A 25,675-nucleotide genomic window follows, 5' to 3' on the forward strand; every position below is an offset into this window, starting at 1 on the left:
TCAGCACTGTCTCACACCACCCTCACGGTGAGGCTTTCAAAGCAAATCTGTTTTGTCAGGGCCGTAGCCATATGGAGTCCTTTGAGGACTATGAAGAGGCAAATGACTTTTCCTGCAAAAAAAGAGCCAGAGGCAGACGCCTACTTTAAGTCCATTAAACTGATTGAAACATTCCTCTCTCCTCTCAGCGCTCGCTTTTCCCCTCTCTTCTTCTCTCCTGCGCATGGACGTCAGAGCCTAATTAACCCCAATGGCCAGCTGTCTGAGGCTGAGCGTTGAGGAGCGTCCTATCGTCCACTGTTAGCAAATTTCCTTATCAGCCGTGTGAAGTGTGAAAACAGCATTTTCTAGCCGTGCCGCTCTTGTTTTTCCTCTGCAACAGACAGCGAAAATATCCCCTTGTCATTGGTTATTTAGGCAAAAGAACAGAAAGCCAAGTAAACAACGATACATCTGACTAAAATACGAGGCAGGATCAGTGTTGATTTTTGAGGCCAGTAAAATGCAAAACATCAGAGAATAGTTTGAAGATGTCAGGGAAAAAGAGAGAAAATATAATTTCAAAAGATAATTGGCTACAGCAGTTCCGCGAGCTTGGAAATGTGAGTTTTCTAAACACTGTCATTGGGTGGTGCAGCTGACTTTTTGGCATGCAAATTTCTACAGGGTATTTCAGGAAAAAAAGCGAAAATTAGAATTAATTGTTGTGAAAAGTACAACACTGCAAGACACTTCTTTGAGAATGTGAGAACTGTGAACCTGCCTTAACTGCTTCATAGACTGTAGCTAAAACTGGATAATTCCCCAACAGTTATTTATAAAGACTACTTCATTTTAGTTTGTTTGAAATGTTAAAGAGTTAGTTGACCCAAAACTGAAAATTCTGTCATTAACTACTCACCCACCCTACTCATGTTATTCCAAATTAGAAAGACCTTCGTTCATCTTCAGAACACAAATAAAGATATTTTTGATGAAATCCGAAAGCTTTCAGCCATTTCATAGACAGAAACGCAACTGACATTGTTAAAATAGTCCATGTGACATTAGTGGTTCAAACGTGATTTTATGAAGCTATGAGAATACTTTTTGTGTGCAAACAAGACAAAATAACGACTTTATTCAACAATTTATTCTCTCCGACATGAGTTCCCAAGAGTACCATGACGCATTAGTCATAAAGTCACATGAAGTCATTATTTTTGTTTTCTTTGCACACTAAAAGCATTATCATAGCTTTGTAGCATTATGGTTGAACCACTAATGTCAAATGGACTATTTTTAATGATGTCCTTACTACCTTTCTGGGCCATTAACAGGTCAGTTGCATTGCAGTCTATGCAGAGTCAGAAAGCTCTCAGATTTCATCAAAAATATTGTGTACCGAAGATGTACAAAAGTTTTACAGATTTGAAGTGATATGAAGGTAAGTAATTAATAACAGAATGTTAATTTTGGATGAACTATCCCTTTAATATTCTGCTTCTCCTTAAACGTTTGTACAAAAACCATACCACAAAATCAATTTATCTGATCCAAAATGTATATTCCTCTCTGAATACAATGATTACATAATATCATCAAGCTTATGTTGTGTACTATTGCTGTAATATGATCTCACAAATTCCATACAGACTGTCTGTATTGTGTCACAATACATTTTACTGTCATAGTCTGATGTATTTTTGAGCAAATCAATAAATGGAGACAAAATGTAGGTCTAAGTAATTACATACAAATTATTTTTTGTAAATGTATTATATATAATACATTTACAAATATATATGTGTGTGTGTGTGTGTGCACATCTGCATGTCCCTGGTCTTATTTAGAAAGATTAATTTAAAAGAAAATTGAATAACCAATGTTTGTCTTGTGCAATCTGTGCATGCCATATAATTTTGGAATTCAAAGTAAATAGGGTAAACGTCAAGTAGTTTTCAACCTGTCAAGAGAATTTTGTTCCCACTTGTACAAACATTTTTTAAGGAAAATAAATGCTGACTTGACTTGACAGGAAGAACAGAATAATATTACTTTAGATCGTACTTGTATTGTTTGTAGTCATGCCAAAGAATCAACAACTAAGAGGGGAAAAAATGTCTGGATTCACACTAAATGGTTTAATTTGATCCAGGTCTGAATCACAGCTGAATTGGATTAAATTTAAATTGGATCAGTCCTCTAAATGCACAGTAATTGGGTGATTACTTGTGTTTAGGCAGCAACGGACACAATTCAATTACTCCATGTGTCTACACCTCCAAATAGGTATTCTGTTGGCAATGAAATCAGTGATGTATCATTTAAAGATGGATCCCTCTGTTGAATTGATCTGATAAGTTCACATACATCTGCGGCTGGTGATAAGGACACTTCCCTGCATGCTCCTCTTTGAACGTGGCCTGTAGTGCAGGAGCTGATGGAAAATCCGCTGTAATACTTCAGAGACACTCTGATATGAGCATCTGTTTGGTCTAAGCTTCCCTTGGTGAGTTAAACTGATAAACATGTTCCTTCAACGTTCACGTTTAAAATATACAAAACATCTGCTGTGATTAAATCCTTGTGATCGCGGAAGATCAACGGCCAATATTGGCATTGCCATTTTCAAGGCAATGAGATTAACTGCGGTCTCCTGAGAGCCTAGAGCCGAGTTTAGCTTGAATTCCCGAGAACTTCATGTTTGTAATTCACGTGAAACATGGAGGATGTCAGCACGGACAGCAGAGGGATAATGGAACAGCCTGTAACGCGTCCGTTTTCCATGGATAATTTACAGTGCTTGTTTGGCGTGGAGCAGACCCATGCTCTACTGAAGGGAAACAGAAAATATTGTGCTGTTCTTTTTTTTTCCTCTTTGTTTATGAATTCCCACGGGAATCAAGTTTTCTGTGTGGAGAGCTCAACAAAATAAAGACTAAAGTTTTGTCCTCAGAGGCAAGCTTTCTGGGCCGTAACATTACAGAAGTTGGACACAATCTGACTCACAGTCTATGCTTTGGCTGCTCAGTGAGTCGACTCTGACGGCTAACACCCTGAAGAGGTGGAGAATAAAGGAAGAAACTGAACCTGTGTTTGTCAGACACAACGGGACGGCCGGTTCAAAGAGCACAGAGAAGCGTTCATAGAAAGGGCTGATTCGCATGGGGTATTCAATAAATCATCAAGGGAAAAATAAGATTCTCTTGTTTGTCTTATATTACTACAATGATAGTGATAAGAATCTGATGCAAACTACAAAGCACACATCTAGGTTACTGTTTGTTGTGCATTCAAATCCATAATCAACATTTTGAAGATACATGATATATTTTTTTTCTGATTGTGATTCTGTGTAAATACATTTAGGCCACCTTTGGCAAGTATGTGTGAACACGCACATATGTGACCCAGGACCACAAAACCATACATCATCTGAAAGCTGAATAAATAAGCTTTCCTGTGATGTATGGTTTGTCCTATTTGCCAAATAGGACAATATTTGGCTGAGATACAACTATTTGTAAATCTAGAACCTGAGGGTGCAAAAAAATCTAAATATTGAGAAAATCGCCTTTAAAGTTGTTTATATGAAGTTCTTAGCAATGCATATTACTCATCAAAAATTAACTTTAGATATATTTACAGTAGAAAATTAAAAAAAAAAAGATCTTTACCTAATATCCTAATGATTTTTGGCATAAAATAAAAATTGCTAATGTTGACCCATATCAATGTATTGTTGGCTGTTGTTACAAATATGACTATTTTTGTGGTCCAGGGTCACATATTATATATGAAAACAATATTATTAATACATAAATACAGAAAGTAGTTAATAAATAAATGTGTGTGTGTGTGTGTGTGTATATATATATATATATATATATATATATATATATATATATATATATATATATATGTGTATATACATGAATATAGAAAGTAGAAAGAAATGTGTATATGTAGATGAAATATTATACATGAAAATATATGTATGATATATGTAAAATACATATGTATGTGTGTATATAAACACAAATGTATAAAATTAAATATAGAATAAAAGTAAGGTATAATATAACTATGCATAAAGTTGTAAGTAAGTAATAATAAAAATAATATTGCCATTATTAGAATTTATATAATATCAGTATATTTTAATAAATTATTAAAATTATTATTATTATTATATTATATTATTATACAGTTATGGACAAAATTGTTGGCACCCTTGGTAAATACGGGCAAAGAAGGCTGTAAAAATAAATCTGCATTGTTTCTCCTTTAGCTCTTTTAGTCAAAAATTCTGCAAAATTCAAACATTTCATTAAAGTTAAACAATTTAAAGTGAGGTGGAATATAACTTTATGAAAAAATGTTTTTCTCAAATATACCCTGGCCACAATTATTGGCACCCTTAGAAATTCTTATGAGTAAATTATCTCCTAAATATATTTCCATTGAAATTTCCAATTTCTTATCACACCAAGGTGACTGGAAACATGATGTTGTCCAGTCATGACGTCTTGGTGCACAGATAAAGCCCAAACCAACCTAATCATTCATCACAATGGGTAAAACCAAAGAATATACTTCTGATGTACAGCAAAAGATTGTTGATCTTTACACATTACAAAGTGGCTTTAAGAAAATACTTAAATCATTAAATATTCTCATTTCCAACATCAGGGAAATCAGGGAAATTAAGAAGTTTTAATGGACTGGAGATGTTAAAAATCTGCTTGAAACATGATGTGTGTCAATATTGTCTTAATGTGCAGCAAAGAGAACAATTTAAGTGGCCAAATACTCTTCAAAGATCACAGATGGAAAATTGCAGAAATCTGTTGAATTTTAGTGTCAGAAAAAAATATAAAAAATAAAGGAAAACTGCACTTCCATCACAAGTCATTTCAGACACTGTTCAAGAAACAAATCAAATGCTCTCATGCAAAATCAAACTCCACCATATTAATTTACCATACTGGAACTTCAGCCAGGACTGGCTTTTATTGCCATATGAAATGAGAATTTTTTTTTTTGGAGCTAGAACACATTAAAGGTTTGGTGCACACAGGGATAAAAAAGTGCCCCATGTCCACATTTAAATATATCACCAGATGTTCTTTTTTGTGGACCTAATTTTACACCAAAGGTCCTAGACATCTTGTTCAGATACATGCCATCATGTTTTATATCAAATACCAACAGATAAAAAAAGGTAAAACTGACTTGCTCAGTTAGAAATATTATAATGGGTCATGGTTAGATCTTCCATCACCACATTGATTCAAAACAAACTTCAAAATCAACACAAAAACTGGTCACAACTGGCAAAATCAAGATTCTGCCATAACCATCCCAATTCCCTGACCTGAATCCTATGGAAAATGAGTGGGATAAACTGAAGAAGAGTGAGCACCAACATTCAAATGATCTGGAGAAATTCTGTATGGAGGAATAGTCTAAAATCACTTGCCATATATTCTCAAACCTCGTCAGGCATGAAGGGGGGAAAATCAGAGCTGTTTTTCATGCAAATGGAAGTTGCAGAAAGATTTGAATACAAGGGTGCCAATAATTATGGCCAGGGTGTATTAGAGAAAACCATTTATTTCATAATATTATACTCCCCCCACCTAATTTTTATTTTTATTTTTAATGAAATGTTTGAATTTTGCTGATTTTTTGACTAAAGATCAACAGGAGAAACAACGCAGATTTTTTTACAGCCTTCTTTGCCCATATTTACCAAGGGTGCCAACAACTTTGTCCATGACTGTATACATTATATAATATTATTATTATTATTACCACTAATACTACTAAACCACATACCAATTAAACAAATAATAAAATAATAATACTAACAATACTAACAACAGTATTAGAATTTATATATTGTATATTTTAATAAATTATTAAAATAATAATTTTAAGAACTAGTATTATTACTACTGCTACTAATAGTATACCTGCATACATTTGTAAGTAATAATAATAATAATGATCAATATCATTATTATTATAAATAATTAATTAATATAATTAATATAATAAATTAATATAATAATTAATATTAGTATTATTGTTATTACTACTACTACACATATCCGTTAATAATTAAATAATAATGATAATAACAATAATAATATAATTTATATAATATCAGTATTTTGAATAAATTATTACTAATATTATTATTATTATTATTATTATTATCATTATTATTATTACTACTGCTACAACATATATCAGTTAATAAAAAAATAATAACAACAATAATATATATATATATATATATATATATATATATATATATATATAAGAATTTATATAATATCAGTATATTTTAATAAATTATTAAAATACTACTAATAACTAATATTACTACTACTACTACTTCTACTACACATATAAGTTTATAAATATTTTTATAAACAATAAAATAGGAAATATATAAATAATGTATTAAAAACAATACAAATAACTATATATATATATATATATATATATATATATATATATATATATATATATATATATATATATTAGGGCTGTCAAAATTAACGCGTTAATAGCGCGTTAACGCAAATTCATTTTAAGGGCACTAATTTTATTAACGCGCGATTAACGCAGCGCGCATTTTTCTGTTTGACCCACTACGTAGCCCATAGTTAAAGAAATGGATGCACAGTGTTGCCAACCTAGCGAAAAGTGTCTAGCAACAATACATAAACACATAATTGGACAAACCTAATATAGTCTCTCCGGTTTTACTGAACGAGCGCGAGGTCTCCCAATGCGCGCGCACCTCCCTCTCTTTATATCTGCGTCTGCTCTGTTCAGCGAGCGGCAGAGGAGCAGCGCTTTCAGTTAAAACAGATGTTATGTTCATTCCAGTGCTTGAAGTGGGCCAGTACGCAGGCACTTCTGTATTTTATCCTTTTGCGTACTTGCACTTTTTCATGCGTACCGGCACTTCTGGCATATTTAATGAATGCAAGCGGACACGGGCTACGTTAGGATTGGTGCTGTGGAGTTGATGCGTAAAGCTACATACGAGTATGCACGCGAAAACGGCGTATTATATGCACGTCAAACACATGCATATCATATGCACGCCAAAGTTAATTTCAGCTTATTAATAGCACGCCAAATAGAAACAGAAAGTCGTGCTAGTGCGCATTTTCATGAGACCAGGCTCTCCAATCAGTACATTATAACCAAAACAATAAAAAAAGAAGCAGGTTTTTGCGATCACATAACTTTAAATGGGTAAACTCCTAAAAATTCAAAGGATCCTGAAGGAATTCAGACAGGAAGTTAAAAACAACGATAATAATGCAGGGAGTGACTTATGTCCAGATGCCGGTAAATGATTCTTTTCAGTGATTGAATCATGATCATAATGCAGGATTTTTTTTTTCAGTTATTATTTTATATTACTTTGGTTGTCTGATAACAAAAATACTTTGTTGAGTTGTTGAGAACTTGGCTGCATCAGATTACAGTATGTGGGCACCGAGAGGCAAAGAAATGTAATAATAAATGTAGATTTTGCTTGTTAAGAAGAAGTGAGCTGCCCTGTCCGGCAAATAATATAAACAAGCTTGTGGAAGTAAATTGCTCAGTGCAAAGAAAGAGAAGTAATGGGAACCTGGTGTTTCTATGTTCTTTTTTTCATGTGTCTAATAGACATGAACAAGTTATTTGAAAAACATCTATGACATTTGAAACAAGTTAGTCTTCATGTTGAGTATGGTTTCACTGATAATAAACACATATTTGCTTAAAGCATCCATGTTTGTCCATGCCAATGTTGATTAGAGTATTAAAAACTTTAAAAAGTATTAATTTAAGGTACATTTAGAACAGATAAAAATGTGCGATTAATCGCGAGTTAACTCATGACAACCATGCGATTAATCGCGATTAAAAATTTTAATCGATTGACAGCCTTAAAATGTATATATATATATATATATATATATGTAAGGGATAATCAACGGTTTAAAATAACCGTCTTTTTTATCCATACGGTCAAATTTTGCGCTGCAAATATCAATCCTTGTCTATAACTTGGCAAACGACCATGGAATAAGCGGGATAATCAACGGCTTGCCGTGCATTAAAGGATTTTAAATGCACAACGTGGAGGCTAATAACCGCCCGACACGAAGTTTGCCATAACGTTTGCCAAGTTATAGACAAGGATTGATATTTGCAGCGCAAAATTTTACCGTATGGATAAAAAAGACGGTTATTTTCGTCAGTTATGACACACAGCTCTAGCATTCTGCCCGCTTCAAATCAGACACAGAGATGAAATAGTGCGGTAAGATCACATTTATTTGAATGCATTATAGCATTTGTTTCAGTAAATTATCGATCGACCGAGAGAGTGAAGGCGAGAGAGATAGAGATGACAGTTGTGTGTGTGTATGTGCATACCTGCCTGCATGCTGTGCGTCGCTCTCTACAAACAACGAATTCATTCAAAAACAGCAGTTTTACCACCTCGTTGCTGAGGAATATAATGTAGCGATCTATTATCTAGGATATTTTAATAAGAATCGCGGGAAAGCGCTGACAAGAACTTTATGTATGTGCACAGCACAATGCGATCTCCGACCTCTCTCTCTCTCTCTCTCTCTCTGCGTTTGCGTGCATCAATTAAAGCAGCGCATTAATATAGAACAGTGATTAAACTGACTTGGAACTACCTGTGCATTAAACGGTTTTACTGCATACCTGCCAGCCAATCAGAATCCAGTATCCAGACATTCCATGGAATAAATATATATATATATATATATATATATATATATATATATATGTAAGGAATAATTGACTTCGGTCCGTAGAATTCCTAGAAAATAATGCACACCCGAAGCGGAGTGGCCGTTACACCTCGGGTGTGCATTATTTTCTAGGAATTCTACGGACCGAAGTCAATTATTCCGCTTATACTACAGTTACCACACCTCAAGACATCGATCAAATGATATATTTCAAGACATTCCTCCGGTTTTTATCCTTAAAATGCTTTTGTGAGTAGGATTAATTTCTTACACAGCTCATCCAACAGCTTCGTTGCTAGTTCCAAAACGTCATTTTAGAACTAGTAACGACACTTGAGCCGTTAATAGCAAACTAATGCAGTTAATAATGAAGTTTAGACAGACAAACAGACAGACAGAGAGATGGAGAAAGATATTAACTGCATGAATTACCTCTCTCAAGTCTGTGTGTCTCTCAAAGGTGACTGGCAGCATCGTCTCTACTAACAGTTAAACTTTAAGTCCATTTTCTTCAAGACCACGCCGTTGTAACTGCGCTTGTGAGAGCTTTCATGTCGTTTTTAAGTTGTTCATCGTCAGAGCAGCGCTAACAACATTAGCGCAAATGCTAACGCGAGTGCTAACTGTAACATTATGTGTGTGCGTCCGTGAGTGAAAGAGAGAGAGAGAAACAGTTTGTGCTTTCTGTACATAATAAAACGTAATATTGTGGAAAAAACATGGAAATAATCCGTCGTTTTTATCCTGTTGTTTACTGTATTTATTAGTTTGGCCAGTGCCATTGTGGGTTTTGGTTATTTTGCTGTTTTAGGCTGTAAGGACCTTTGAAATAAGTGAAATCGTGTGGCGGAGTGATATAGACATGTACTGCGGTCAAAAGTTGCCTGGAACTACGTTCGCCGTGCGTTTCCCTGAATATAATGCACACCTCTAGAACGTTCGTCAATCAGATTCAAGTATATTTATTCCATGGAATGTCTGGATACTGGATTCTGATTGGCTGGCAGGTGTGCAGTAAAACCGTTTAATGCACAGGTAGTTCCAAGTCAGTTTAATCACCGTTCTATATTAATGCGCTGCTTTAATTGATGCACGCAAACGCAGAGAGAGAGACAGAGAGAGGTCGGAGATCGCATTTAGCTGCGCACATACATAAACTTCTTGTCAGCGCTTGCCTGCGATCCTTATTAAAATAGCCTAGATACTAGATCGCTACATTATATTCCTCAGCAACGGGGTGGTAAAACTGCTGTTTTTTGAATGAATCGTTGTTTGTAGAGAAAGACACACAGCATGTATGCAGGTACGCACGCACATACACACACACACACACACACACAACTGTCATCTCTCTTGCCTTCACACTCTCTCTTGGTCGATCGATAATCTACTGAAACCAATGCTATATTTCATTCAAATAAATGTGATTTTACCGGACTATTTAATCTCTGGGTCTGATTTGAAGCAGGCAGAATGCTAGAGCTGCGTGTCAAAACTGACGAAAATAACCGTCTTTTTATCCATTCAGTCAAATTTTGCACTGCAAATATCAATCCTAGTTTTAATTTGTCTATAACTTCGCAAATGACCATGGAATAAGCGGGATAATCAACGGTTTGCCTCCGCTTCGCGTCGGGCGGTTATTAGCCTCCACGTCGTGCATTTAAAATCCTTTAACGCACGGCAAACCGTTGATTATCCCTTACATATATATAAAAGCACATCATAATTACATACTATTAACAAATAATAATAAATATAGTATAATATACCTCCGCACAAAGTTGGGAGTTGGGATGTTATAAGCTGGTAATAATAATTGCAGCTATTTTCATCACCAGAATTGCAAAATCACCAATACTGTTTTAAATCACGATTACCTTATGCTTTTCTTTGATGGCATATAAAATGAAATGATCATAACCTATTTATGACCTTTATTGTGGATACATACCTGGTTTGGATCCTTCAGCAACTGATCCGTTGTAGACTTGGTTCTTAAACTCGGGTCTGTTGTCATTCATGTCAATGACATAAATGTACAGATCAATAGGAGGCTCCATTTGGTTCCCGTTAATATCCACTGCATGGGCTCTGAGCTGTGGAAGAGACGACAATATAGGCACATTAATTAACAATTCATCCTTCCCACATAACTTCACCTCTGCAGATGCTTCAGCGCTGATATTAAATCAGATTTAAAAAACTCAGAGGCTTTAAAGATCTCTGCGTGCTCAGCGGACGCACAGAATGGAAATTGCATTCATATTTCATACGTTAGATACGGGATCCGGTGGGAAGGCATTGCGTTGTTCCTATCTAAAATCCATGAGTTATTATTCAGAGAGGACTTCCAGAGGAACAGAGTGCGAGTTGGAGTTTAGCTTTAGTTTTAGAAAAAAAAAAAAAGCCTATTTTGGTTAGATCTCTGAAAAAGCGTGTGAGGCAAGATAAAGCTTTCTTTAATTCAGATAAACATCCCCTTAAAAATAAAGTCGTTTTTTAGTGATAGAACATTCCCACGGGAGACGGGATAAGGGAGGGGGAAACGAGAAACAAAAGAGCAAGAGATAGCGCGAGAAAGAGAGCGAAAAAGCGAGGGATAGAGGAAAGGTTTAAGGCTGGATTAACTCCAAATTCTCTTCTTTGAATTTATTCACTACAGAATTACATGCGCACGCACTAAATAAAACTATTATCCTAAAATCCCTCCCCGGAATTACATCCCAAGTAAGAGGGTTGCATTGCTCCATACGCTATACATGGAAACATCGACATTCTATATGCATTTCTTCAGTAATACGACACCTGCCGCCAAAAGCTCTCATTTAATATCGCCCGAGATGACAGGTTTTTGTAGTGTGCGGCAAAACTAACTGTCAAGCAAACAAATAAATAAAGACGCACAACAGGAAAATCTGTTTCCTCAGCTGCTGTGCTTAGCATTCTGTATGGGTTGGTGAGGCGGCTGTGTGTGTGTGAGCATGTAGATATGTGCGAGATTGTCTGTTGTTAGTGGCTGAGACACTGCATCTTTGATCTGTCGACCCATGAGAGCGTGCGGACTGCAAATGTGTGGCTTAATGGCATTATTAACATGCTAGCTGACAGAACCGAAACGCTAGACAGAGACAGAGCGACAAAAGAGAGAGAGAGAGAGAGAGAGAGAGAGAGAGATGGGCTGGGAAACAGAGAATCTTTCTCTAGTTCTTTATCCCTTTGTTTATTTTCTTCTCTTGCCACAGTGTCAAAGCCATCAGCTCTTAAATTCTGCAACACACTCTAGTGGTGGGAGACTTGTGGGCAGTCAAGAAAAACTACTGGAAACTTACAAAATGAAGGAAAACTACAAACCACAGAAAGAGCTAGAGGGTCAATGTCATGCCTGCAGCAAATACACCATGATCATTGTTACAGTATGTACCCCCACATCACCTCTTCATCATTACTGTTAATATTATCACAGAAGTGGTCATTAGACACATTTTTAAATAAAACAATCAATATTGTGAGTGAAAACAACTTTCATTGTTTTAATGAGACACTTGAGCGTGTTTGTTGTTTATAGATTTGAACAGTTCTGGGCCAATCATGGAGAAACTTTGAGATAGACTTAAAAGTGAATTTATTCATAATGCAGTCAGATTTTTGTTGTGTAGGTTTAACAAACAAAATCTAAACTCTGAGTTCATCAAAAATCCAAGAGCTGCAGTGGTTTGTGTCAAGATCAAACTGCATTTGCAACCTATTTTACTTCTACACTGTATAAAGAAACTGAATGGTTGGATTTGACCCTGTACATTCCTGCCACTTTTCCACAATCCTGACAAAAAAGGCAAAAAAGCTGATGAATTAAAAAGAAAGAAAGACAAGCTGAATTCACTACAACAGTAACTAAATATGGCATCTTTTTTTGACAGTACAGAGCAGTGTTACTCATTAATTTGCGGCTCGTATGGCAGTAAATAATACAATGATAAGATCAATACAGAGATTTCATAAGAACATTAAAAACAAGCAGGGCTATAACATAACCCATTAAAAAACTCACACTGTGTCAAAGACAACAGAACCCATTACAATTAGCCTTTTCCACAAAAATCGGAAATTACGTCAGCGCAGAGTAAAGTTAGTTCCGCTACAGGTCTGCACCTACTGTATTAGTATGCCCTTGACTCAAATAATGCTTCTTACCTTTTCTGTTTTGTCTGTTTTCCAAATTCTTGTTATATAAACAACAAAGAAACAACATTTTACTTGTTTGTAATTTATATGGCCATTCAGACCGCTGACTTGTCAAAATAATATGCTCAACATGGCTGGTTTCTGTTCTCCATCTCCGGTAATTTTAACGTATTTTCTTAAATTACTCAGTCATTTCCCTCAAATCACTAAGATAAATTATGACAGCATTCATATCCAAATGCACATTTTTCCAAGAATAAATTAAACAATTCGAGTTCAGTTGATGCATAAACTTAATACAACAACGTAATCCCGATCCAATATGAATAAAGCCATTTATCGGAGTCAACGCTATTTTAGCATTATATTATTTTATTATGTATATCCCTGGGCACATTATACAATGTACATTTATACTGTCATGGTAATAATGCAAAGAAGAGCAAGTAGAAAATACAATATTATTTTAATAATAATAATAATCGTGAAATTTCACGTGGAGGTCGTAATGCACAGCCAGCACCAAATAGACAGAACGGCAAAACTCAAAATGCGAGTGAGTGCCAACATTCAGAATTAAATAAACATAGTATTTGTGATGATCCGAAGCTGACACAAAGTTTATGAAGAAATGTTTGCTCTTTGTAGAGTAAAACACTGGCATATATATAATAGTATCATAGTTTCTATTTTGTAAAAATAGACTTTGATTGCCAAATTTACTCTGGTTAAGTGCGTGCTGTCACCAGAAAAAACTTTTACCATATAAGCGCCAATCGGGAAGCCAGAAACACGGAAGTGAGAGAACATGAAAGGAATCCAGTCATAAAAACAAAATTTACTGTATAACACGGAATGTCACAAAATTTGTCAAAGTTTGCATGAATAAATCAACAGTAGGTCATTACACTAAATCAAATTGCGATTTGGACTAGTATCTGTAAATATTAGGCTGCAAAATTATGAATGAATGGCACAGACGCTCTTCATGTTTTTAATGTCTGCTGTCTCGCTAATTACATATAATTTATATTTAACAAAATACCTAAAACAGCGTAATAACAAGATGGAAATATAGACTAGAAAGATATTTAAACTTGCTCTGCCCTAACATCCATGACATTGACTCACTGTGAAGTTGTTTTTGTCAATCCTTCCAGCTCTTAATGCCAAATGTGCACTTGGATGATTAGATACGTAATGGGCAAAGAGCAGCAAATAACTTCAAATAAATAACTTTAAATAACTATTAAAAGTAACCCCTTTTTGTATTGCATTGCATATTGTATGTTCAGAGATGACAGATTGATAAGCAGACATGCTACAGTATTTATGACTGGATGTAACTTTTGATACTTTGCAGTAAAAGTGTCTCTCCGATTGACTTTGTTCTACGAGTGCGGCTCTCATGAAAAAAAATAGTGAGGACCATTGGTATAGAGGGTTAAATAGTTAAAAAAAAATTTTTTTAACTTTTGGCTTTTACTATCAATATGTTAGCCTTAAATTTATCAAAGTGTTTCAATATATAAGCATTTAGTGTTCGGATTTACAAGACATAAGCATTCAAAACTTACAGTCTCTCACTCCCACCAATGTCAACGATTTTGATGACATCATCCTGCACTTCAGCGTCTCATCAAACTTTCTGTCTAATCAAATGCTCTCTGAATCCGAAGCGTCCCGCCCCCTACACTATAAATCAGTGTTGTTTTTGACAACCATCTTAGATTTAGTCTTAGTCTTAGTCTTTTGGACTAAAATGGTTATTAGTTTTAGTCAAATTTTAGTCACTTCTATATGTGATAGTTTTAGTCCAATTTTAGTCGACGAAAAGTCAAAAAGGTTTTAGTCTAGTTTTAGTCGACGAAAAGTCAAAAAGGTTTTAGTCAAAAAAGGGGGAAAAGTAGTCTTTTAACAAATTAATGTAGGTCATTAAGTATTTTGCTGTTGAGTAGTGTCACTTAAGTTCTGAAAATAGCAGATCTATAGTTCAACACAATGTGAGCTTCCGGATCGACTATTTTCACCAATAATTACAATAATGAAGGAATGTTTTAAAACATAAAAGACAAACAAGGATGGAATGCTAAAGCGGCTTGCCATACTAGTATGACAAGGAGTTTTTAATGCTAAAACGGCTTGCCATAGCGGCAGATATTTTCCGGTTTTAATTGGCATGCACAATAAGCAGAAATGTCATGCATTTTAAACGTCTGACGGACCACCCACTAACATTTTCGTCTATTCTCGTCTCGTCAATGAAAACTCACACACGTCTCGTCATGTTTTAGTCATCAACGAGCCATTTTTATGTCGTCAACGTCTCGTTATCGTCATGGAAAAAAGTGGCGTCAACGAAATGATTTCGTCATCGTCATCGTTGACGAAAACAACACTGCTATAAATAGACACTGTGGCTGAATTGGTCACAGAATTTGTATTTTCTATATGTTGAATGGCATGTAGTGCACTATATAGTGAACAGGGAACGATTCAATGTAAATATGCTTTCACTGGGGCAAAAAAGTCTGGTTTCGCACAATAGCATGGAACGGATCATATGAGCGAGTTGGCGCAGACCACAAAACTTATCGGACCCATTTAAATTCTGAGCGATATGGATGAGATTGTGGCTGTCATATGCTGTCAAATGCAGTTCAAAGGCTCTGGCCTAAGCTGTGATATATGTGACCCTGGACCACAAAACCAGTCTTAAGTCGCTGGGGTGTATTTGTAGCAATAGCCAAAAATACATAGTGTGGGTCAAAATTATTGATTTTTCTTTTATGCCAAAAATCATTAGGAAATTAAGTCATGTTCCATGAATATTTTTTTTGTAAAATTCCTACTATAAATATATCAAAATGTAATTTTTGATTAGTAATATGCATTGTTAAGAACATAATGTGGACAACTTTAAAGGTGATTTTCTCAGTATTTTGATTTTTTTGCACCCTCAGATTCTAGATTTTCAAATAGATGTATCTCGGCCAAATATTGTCCTATCCTAACAAACCATATATCAATAGAAAGCTTATTTATTGAGTTTTCATAAGATGTATATATCTCAGTTTTGTAAAATTTAACCTTATGATTGGTTTTGTGGTCCAGGGTCACATATACGAAACGTTATTGCTTGATATGTCTTGCCCTCTCTTCCCGTGTCAGTTGAAATTACGTCAACACATAGAATAATACTGCATGATTTAAAGCACTTCAGTGGACCTTTAAAAAAAAACTCTAAGTTTCTAAGTTCTAATTCATCTTTGACATCACAGGAATAAATTACATTTTAAAATGTATTAAAATTGACATTTTTTAAATGCTTTTAAATTTGAATAATATTTCACAATATTACTGTTTTTACTGTTTTCTTGATTATATAAATACAGCGTTGGTGAGCATAAGAGACTTATTTAAAAATTTTAATACCTTTTGAATGCCTTTTTTTTATTTTGCAATGACATTCATTGATGAATATTACACAATATGACCACAAATGTGTATTGTTATATATTATATATATGGTTATATATGTGTATCTTATCTTAATCTTCAGTACCTATAGAGTATTATTGCATCTGTCATACCTGTAAAGTGTCTTTGTATCAGGTTTAGAAAAGACAGATACAGCTTTATGATTCTCTCCAAAAACAGTCGAATTTTACTCTTTATTATGTCACAAATGTCCGTATTTGAAGAAAAAAATACTTTCTGAAACTTATATGTGACCCTGGACCACAAAACCAGCCTTAAGTAGCATGGGTAATGGGTATATTTGTAGCAATAGCAAAATTACTGATTTTTGTAAATTTCCTACTGTAAATATATCAAACCTTAATTTTAGATCAGTAATATGCATTGTTAAGAACTTTATTTGGACAGATTTTCTCAATATGTAGATTTTTTTGCACCCTCAGATTCCAGATTTTCACTAGTTGTATCTTGACCAAATATTATCCTATCCTATCCATACATCAATGGAAATGTATTTATTCAGAGGTTGTATAAATCTCAATTTCACAAAATTGGCCTTTATGACTGGTTATGTGGTCCAGGATCACATATGAATCCTGAAGGAGTGTGTAAATAAGTTGGGATGCTTGAAATAGCATTAGACGCCCCCTTTTAATCTTTAAGCAGCCAGTTAGTGGTTTGCTTCCTGTGATGAGGGAGTCATCATTATTGTTAACACAATTGTTGTTAATTATCAGCCATCACCATTGTTAACCCCAGGTTGCTCCAGGAGGATTGTCCTTGTAATAAGTTCAATTCCAGTACCGGAGACACCAATTCCGGCCCTTGTGATGTGCCGATAAAAGCATTGTATTCTACTCAAGAAGGCTTTAACTGAATAAAACCTTGTATGTTACGTCAAAAGCCTTGAGTATGCATCTGGGCTTTCTGTACTTGAACATCCAGAGTTAGAGTGCAAATTATGAGCAGATATCAGATATGAGGAGTCACATGTATATTCATACAGAGGGGCTGCATAAGCTAACCGCCGCACAAGACCCAAGGGGCCACTTAACCTTAACAGTGCTCATACGCCTATCGTCCTGACTCACTAACTGCAGGCAATGTCTAACGCAACGTAAACATGCATTTACACTCACACGCATACAAAATCATACACATCAGCTCTCTTTCCTATTAAAACTCACTGAGAGTTGTCTCACTGCCTACATATTTCTTATTTTCATATGAAAAAACAAGAAACAAATACAAACCATACACAAATAGTCAATCTATCAATTAACATTTTATATAATCAAAACCAAATATATATTAACATATACAATTAACTTAATTATAAACAATGCAGAATTAACACTATATTAATAATAATGACAATATACACAAACACACAAAGACAGGCACACAACTGGTGAAAAGTTTGTAATACTTAAAAAAAAAAAATTTCTCAGAAACAACCAAAGCTGTATTTATTTGACAAAACATACAGTAAAAACTTAATATTGTGAAATATTATTACAATTTAAAAGATATAAATGTACAATTGCAAGGTATAAAGTCAGAATTGCAAGATATAAACTCGCAAATCAGATTTTTTTTTTTTCAAAATTGCGTGATAAACTCGCAGTTATAATGTCAGAATTGTGAGATATAATCTTACAATTTTTCTCAGAATTGCGAGTTAATATCTCACAATTGCGACTTTTTTCTTAGAACTGCGATCTCACAAATCTCGCAAAATTTAAACTTGCAAATCTCACTTTTTTCTCAGAATTGTGTAATATTAACATGCGATTGTGAGTTATTAAGTCAGAATTATGAGATATAAACTTGCAATTAAGAGAACATATCAGTCTTTTTTCACCACTTCAAAATTTGACTTTGTAACTCACAATTGCAAGTTCATATCTCACAGTTCTGAGAAAAAAAGCTACATTTTTGGGAAAAAAAAAGAAGAATTGTTAAATCTAAACTTACAATTACAAGAAAAAAGTCAGAATTTTAAGATACAAACTTGTAATTGGGAGAAAAAAAGTCAGAATTGTGAAATGTAAACTCAAGTTAATAAAGCCAGTAGGAATTCACACAATTCTGAGAAAAAAAGTCAGAATTGTACGTTTTTATCTGGCAATTCTGACTTCGTAACTTGCAGTTGCGAGTTTATTTCTCACAATTCTGAGAAAAAAAAAGTGAGATTAATTTGCAAGTTAAAATTGTGCAAGTTTGGAGATCCCAATAACCTTTTTTTATTCTTTATTCAGTGGCAGAAACAGGTTTCCATATTATATTGATCAAAAGTGAAAGTAAATAATTGAATACGCTTTAAAGATTAAGTAAATGCTATTCTTTTGAACTTTCTATTCATAACAAAAATGCTGGTAAAATAGAAAAAATATGAATATATTTAATATTAATTTAATAATTGAGCACTAATAATAATTCAGAATAACTGGACACCAAATCAGCATACTATAATGATTTCTGAAGGATCATGTGAGAACGAAGACTGCATATTTTTGACCGGTAGCACATAGTGCACATAAATTCTATATTAAATAAAAATATATATTTATTTTTTCACGAAGCTTGTCGCAATGAATTCTGGGATTGCAAATCCGTAGAGGATTTATGCAGTGTCACCTTTGATTTTGACCCGAATGAGGTATCTTAAGCGACAGCATAATTAAGTTACCTACCTTTTGGGACAGCCTACAGTACAATGCCCCCATAGGCAGCTGACTATGTTTAGAAAATGTATGCGCTCGCACACACACATCAGCTAACTTAACCACCATGGGTGCTGACTTATTCAGATATGCAGACCCACACTTACACACACACACACACACACCTGGTGAGACAAGCCTAGCCATAATTTAGACTGATAGGTAGATGCACAGTGCCACATCATCTACTGCTCAATGGACCAGAGAGTTAAGAGAAAAGAGACGGAGTGAGAGAGAAAGGGAGCCATAAGTCAAAAGTAGGAGCCGCAAACAGAGAAGACCTCGTTTTATAGCCGATCTAAATATATACTAAGGGCCTATTGACACTTCCCGCATAAGAGCTGAGATAAAGAGGCGGTTATAATTGTAAGGAACAACCGTGAGAATCAAAAGCAGTGCGCTGTTTTAGCAGCGCATGAGTGAATGACAGTCGGGGGAAGATGTGGCGGAGGGAAGGCTTGCTGGCAGCCCGCTTGTGACAGAGGTGGGGTGACAGGCAGAAACATAAGGGGGCAGGGTCGCTGTTTGATTTGATTCCCCAGCTGACTTAAAGCATTGGGAGTTGCATACTCATCACTTGTGACAATTCAACACTTCTTTTCCTGACTATTTCATTCCCTTTCTCTCCCTCTCTCACTCTCTCATCTGCACGTTGCTACTGAACCTTCGTCTAATTGACAGTTTGACTAACTGAAAAAAACCCTGACGTGTCAAAGCAATTCTTTTCTTTGTCTCTAGCTTTCTTCTTCACATTATTCATAAGGAAAAAAAGCCACATAAACAGAAAAGCAGAACAAAAACAAAATAAAAAAGCACCCTTAACAAGTGACGCCAGCCGGCAGGTCCGAAACGATTTGTTTTTAATGCATTGAAAGCAGTTTGAATAGACTTAATTGCACAATGAAGTATGAATCTGAAGATTTCTGCAAACTTTGCTTAACAAGCAGTAGCTTCACTAAGTCTGTAGCTTTGTCTTCGATATCTAAAAAGGCTGACAAGGCAACTGCACTTGTTTTGATGGCTGGAACTTTCTGGAACCAATCAGGTTCGCAATCAAGTCAGATCTCTGAGTTTGTAGACCTTTGAGCCCTGATTAAAAGTAACCTGAACAGCCAGATAAGGAGATATTAATATTCATTTAAAACTGAGTTTATATATAAATGTAGACACTTGAGCCACAATGTATTTGCATTACATTAAGTATCAAAACAAAAGCTATTTAATGATCTATATAGCACAAACACTTTTAAATCAAAACATTTCACAAATTGACGTTTGTTAGGTTTCCAAATATTAAGGGGAGACACTGCAGGCAAAAATGATGTTTTTTCAGGCATCAAGTTTGAGATTTTGGGCTTTTTGGTTTTTCATAAAGTGTTTTTTTTAGACTAGTGGAAAGAAAACATCCAAAAAACACTGTTAAGTGTTTCTTTTATAGCACTTTATCTATTTGTGTGAATAGATTTTAATTAGAATGCATATTTTTAAAGGAAGTTTTCTCAAAATTAGTTTTTTCTTCACTGAGCCATAAATCTCCACTTCAGTAGCACTTACACACACCAGACTTTACATTTTTGTTCCTGTGTATATCCTGAAGGTTTTTACAGAGGGATTTGTTCATATATAATTTGCTTTATTTTATACAACATTTTATTCCTCAAAAAATTTTAAAAATATAGCGTTTCCTGACTGTTTTTTCTGAACTATGTCATGACGAAATGGGATACCCAAAATTCCCTCCGTGAAAACTTTTGACTCTAATGTGTCAAAAAAAATTTTACAAGAATTTTGAAACAGACTTCATCCAGTGTTTAGATTTTTGTACTAGAAATGTATGCAAATGAGCGCATATTTCATTAAATAATGCCTCATTTGCATATTTAAACCTAACATTTTAGAAAACTTGTAATACAAAAAATGTTTGCAATTATCAATGTAATCAATCAACTGGGTAAGTAAGGTGATAACTATTAGGTAATTTTTTTACCCTATTCACCTGCATTGTCTCGCCGTATGAAATATAATGAAAGCAAAAAGTATTTGGACACTTTCTAGTTGTACTAATAGTGGATGACCAATTTTGTTTGGACAACTGTGAACTGGTATCTCAGAAAATGTAGTTAGTTCTGAAAAGTTTGAACATAATTTTTTACTTGTTTTAAAGTGGTCATGACATGAAAAATCAAATTTGCCTTGAACTTTTGGCATATAAGAGGTCTTTGTACCATTAAAACATCCTGCAAGCTTTATAGCTTAAAGTGCCCCTAGTATGGATTTTTGAAAATGACCTTTCATGCAGTGTGTAGCACAGCTCTAAGTGAATGGAAACATCCTGCAAAGTTTTAAATCTGAAAGTGCTCCGTGTATAACGTTATTGTCTTTTAAAAGAAAACAGTCGACTCATTGAGTCATTGAAATGAGTCGTTTTTAAAATTAATCTTTTGCTGTTTCAAGTTGACGTCAACATGAAACATTAGCATATTGCCCGCCCACCTGTTGCACACGCAGAGCGAGAAAACTTGAAGTCCCTCTCCCTCAAACACTGTAGCAGATTTCTGTGGATAGCATAATGTGGAGAAGACGCTGTGCTCTGCGCTGTGAGGGTAAATCCGTTAGGGTACAGTTAGGGTATGTCATCTCATTTTCAACTTTAAAAGTCAATGTGCAAGTAGAGTGAAAAAAAAGAAAAAAAAAAAAGAAAAGAAAGGTAAAACAGCAATGTAGGAAGATTTTGAAGTTGGAGGAGAAAATGAGATGGGAGTTTTTTGACATACCCTAACTGTCTTGAACTGGACTGCAGTGCATTCGCATCGCAGAATTGTAATTTTTTTTTTAGAAAATAACCAATCGTTTCGCTAATTAAAAACCTTCTTCGGCTGGGATTGGTTAGAGCCCTTTTGGAAATTCAAACTTGCGGGCACCATAGAAGTCCACTATACGGAGAGAAATCCCCAAATGTTTTCCTCAAAAAACACAATTTCTTTACAACTGAAGAAAGAAAGACATGAACTTTTTGGATGACAATGGAGTGAGTAAATTATCTGTACATTTTTGTTCTGGAAGTGAACTTTTTTTAATGGCTGATCACTTGAATATGATGAATATGAGTGTTGCGTCGCGTCAAAAGCAATTAGAAATTACAATCACTGCATCTATCTTGTCTACAATGGATATAGTATACAGATGCGCACACACTTTTTGACACAATTCACATGCTTGAGTCTGTCGTCAATAGGACAAATGGAGTGAAAGCACATTTGCTTTGACGTGCACATTTGTGTCTTTGTACAGCTATCAGAAGGATCCCAGCGTAAGGAACAAGTGGATTGTTTATTTTTAATGGCATTCCGGATCGTGTCAGAAGATTGTTTGGACTTCGGAGTGTGTTGCTTCAAGGCACAGTGTCATGGAGAGTTCACAAAGAAACATTTGTTGAAAAATGAAGTGGTACAAGATCTGACTGCAGCTGCATTACAAACTGTAAGTAAATGGTTTCATAATGCTTTATCTGGAATTGTTTTTTTTCAGTTTTTTTTATCATGTTGTCAAAATAGTTACATAATTATAGCTAGGGTGGCATTGATACTGTTTCCTATGCAATGACGTTAGCCAATTATAACAGTTGCTGATTACTTAGCAGCCTTAAATAACCCGCCCCTTAAAAACAGGTCGTTTTAGACAGAGGGTCAGAATGAGGGTTGAAAATAATTTTTTCACATAAAAAAACCCCCCAACAACTTTATTAACATTATAAGTAAACCTCAAGGAACATATAATAATCAATGTCATGACCCCTTTATTATTTTGTGATTCATTTAAAATTCAGCCATTTGTGAGCATGAGTGTCCAAAACCTTTTTGGGATCACTGCATATACTAAAGAAAAAAAAAAAAAAAAAAAAAAAAACAGTTCCGTTCTACTTTGATTCCAACTGGCAAAAGGCCATAAACTCTTGCAAACTGGAGCATGTTTCTTAAATGGGTTGAGGCCAGTTCCGCTTTAAATAGGATCTGAATAGGGCAAAAATGATCTTTCTTAGCCAACTTTGTAAAGAGGCGCACTTACATGGTAGGAAGCTCTCTCCTCTCTGTCCAAAGGTTTAGTGACAGACATTTTCCCTGTCACAGGATCAATGATGTAGACGTCGTTGGGAGGCTGGTCTGCTCCGGCTCCTGTTATACTGTACCGGATCTCAATCTCTTTGTCCTGGTCCGATCGAATCTGCAATAAGACGACACAATGAATAGAGTTCTATAGATAATCAAACACAGGAAGCTTTGCTGTGTTTAAACTGTCAATTGGCTGCTTATATAGAGCAGTGCTTCTCCATCAGTTTTGCTTTCAGGATTGAGATTTTACACCAGCTACCATTTACTGTACAAAAATACCCCTCTTAAAATCAAACCTTAAAGTGCTTAGTTTACATTCCTACAAGTTTGCATAAATACAGATGCTGCTTCTAATTTCTGTGCCTTTTCTCAATATAGCAGTATTGCACTGAACAACCGATCCAATCTTTAGGCTTCGGTAGCATCAGGAAATTAAAAAATGTACAATGGATAATGTGGCAGTGACATGTAGAGTAAAATGCTTGCTTATTAATCAAAGTCAAGGCACTGTTTCTTCCCAAACAGAAAATAGCATTCAGCATCAGGGTTTGATACTTGACAGTTGGATGGCAAGTGAACTGAGCCATTGATCACAATGGTAATGCTTTAGTGGACACTTTCCCTCAGCTGTGTGACAATTGCCTGCCATACAAACTTGTCTCAAAACGCCTGAGAGATAAAGAAAACAGAATGATAAAGCAACATAGAGTTTTTATTAAAGTTGATGTGTATATTTTTCTGTTAAAGTACTTTCTATCTCAATCTTTATGGGCAGAGACAACTACACAAAGAGTGGGCGCAAGGACACTACTAAAAAATCACTACTAGAACGATTTCTCTGAGCTTATAAAACCACATCCAGTGAAATGTTGGAGCTAAAAACAGGCATTATTTTTGCGATTCTAATTACACACATAAATTATACACTTCAGAGGAAAAAGTCATACTGTATGTTCTTTCATTTAACGACTGACTGACATAATGAGTAGAAAAGTGACATTTCTGGCCTACTTTTAATTGAAGCTGGATCACTGCCGCGTATGAAATCCTCGTCTTGGTATTTTTCTTCCAAACTCTGTTTGATGTAAAGAACAGATGCATACACAATCCTCTCTCGTTCTCCCCTCATCCATCTCTTTTCTGTCTCCCGTCTTTCTATCTGGCATCATTAACCATGGCATGGCTCAATGCGATAGACGTTTCCCTCTTCTGTTTTCCCTCTCTCTTGCATTGAAGCAAGAAACATGTTGCAGAACCGTGGGACATTAAACATCTGGATATCAATCTGCTTGATGCTTTTGGTTTGACAGAGGATGTTTCTCACAATGGTTCTTCACATCAAAAGTGCGATAATAACAGATTTTGTTGAAGCATGTTTAGCCTGTTTATGCAACGGAAAGCTTGTCCTATAAAAACCATAACAGTTTATGGCCTTATCTTTTCATTCTAAGTGAATCAGACATACTTAGATAAAAAAAGATGCTATTAGACTAGAGAAATTAATAATGATTTCAATTTAATCAACAGTATAAGCAGGAAACAAGTTTGAAGACCATAATATAGGGGAACTATGTGAAAAATTGAGGCTGTCATAATTAACATGTTCATTAGCGTGTATAACAAATTAAGTGTTTAATATATTAATGAGCATTAATGTGTTATTCACATTTGTATATTTTACAAAATCTTTTAAGACGTTCTGGTCATTCTTTTTTCTAAAAAGTGATAAACTTATCATAGAAGATAACCTAAACATACAGTGCCTTGCTAAAGTATTCATACCCCTTCAATTTTTTTTTTTTTTTTACATTTTGTTATGCTTATAACTGCTTTAAATTTCTTTTTTCCACATCAATCTACACTCCATACACAATAATGGCAAAAGCAAAAAACAGGTTTTTAACATCTTTGCAAAGTTATTAAAAAAATGTGAATGATTCCATTGCATAAGTATTCATACCCTTATCTGGAACACTTTAGTGAAATTTAGTTCAGGAGCATATTGTTTGTAGATGTTACTTTACTTCGAGTAAAGTTAACCTGTGGCAAATTCATTTAAATAGTGATGATTTGGGAAGTCACACTGAAATGCATATTAGAGCAAAAAACAAGCCCTGAGGTCAGCCTGTAGAGCTCAGAAACAGAATTGGACCAAGCCACACATCTGGGGAGAAATTTTGCTGCACTGAAGGTTCACAGAAGCATGTAGTCTTTGTTACCTTTAATGGAAGTAATTTGAAACAACCAGGACTCTTCCTGGCCCAATTGAGCAATACACCAAGGAGAAGGGCCTTGGTTAGACTGGTGACCAAGAGGCTGATTGTCACTCTAATTGAGCTCCATGATTATATGTGGAGATGGGAAAGACCTACAGAAGAACAAACAT

At 34.9% G+C, this 25,675-nt stretch overlaps 1 protein-coding gene across 1 annotated transcript in view; it reads right to left on the reverse strand.

Moving 5' to 3' along the window:
• cdh4 (cadherin 4, type 1, R-cadherin (retinal)) overlaps window positions 1-25,675 on the reverse strand; it is a 195,556-nt gene that overhangs the window by 56,863 nt on the left and 113,018 nt on the right. Inside the window, exons 4-5 of the mRNA XM_073825480.1 lie at window positions 23,246-23,401; window positions 10,744-10,888 (exon numbers count right to left, since the gene is read on the reverse strand). Of these exons, the coding sequence (XP_073681581.1) occupies window positions 10,744-10,888; window positions 23,246-23,401 (301 nt within the window). The remainder of the gene's footprint in view (window positions 1-10,743; window positions 10,889-23,245; window positions 23,402-25,675) is intronic.

The sequence above is a fragment of the Garra rufa genome, chromosome 20 (assembly GCF_049309525.1).
Source record: "Garra rufa chromosome 20, GarRuf1.0, whole genome shotgun sequence".
Taxonomy (NCBI): Eukaryota; Metazoa; Chordata; class Actinopteri; order Cypriniformes; family Cyprinidae; genus Garra; species Garra rufa.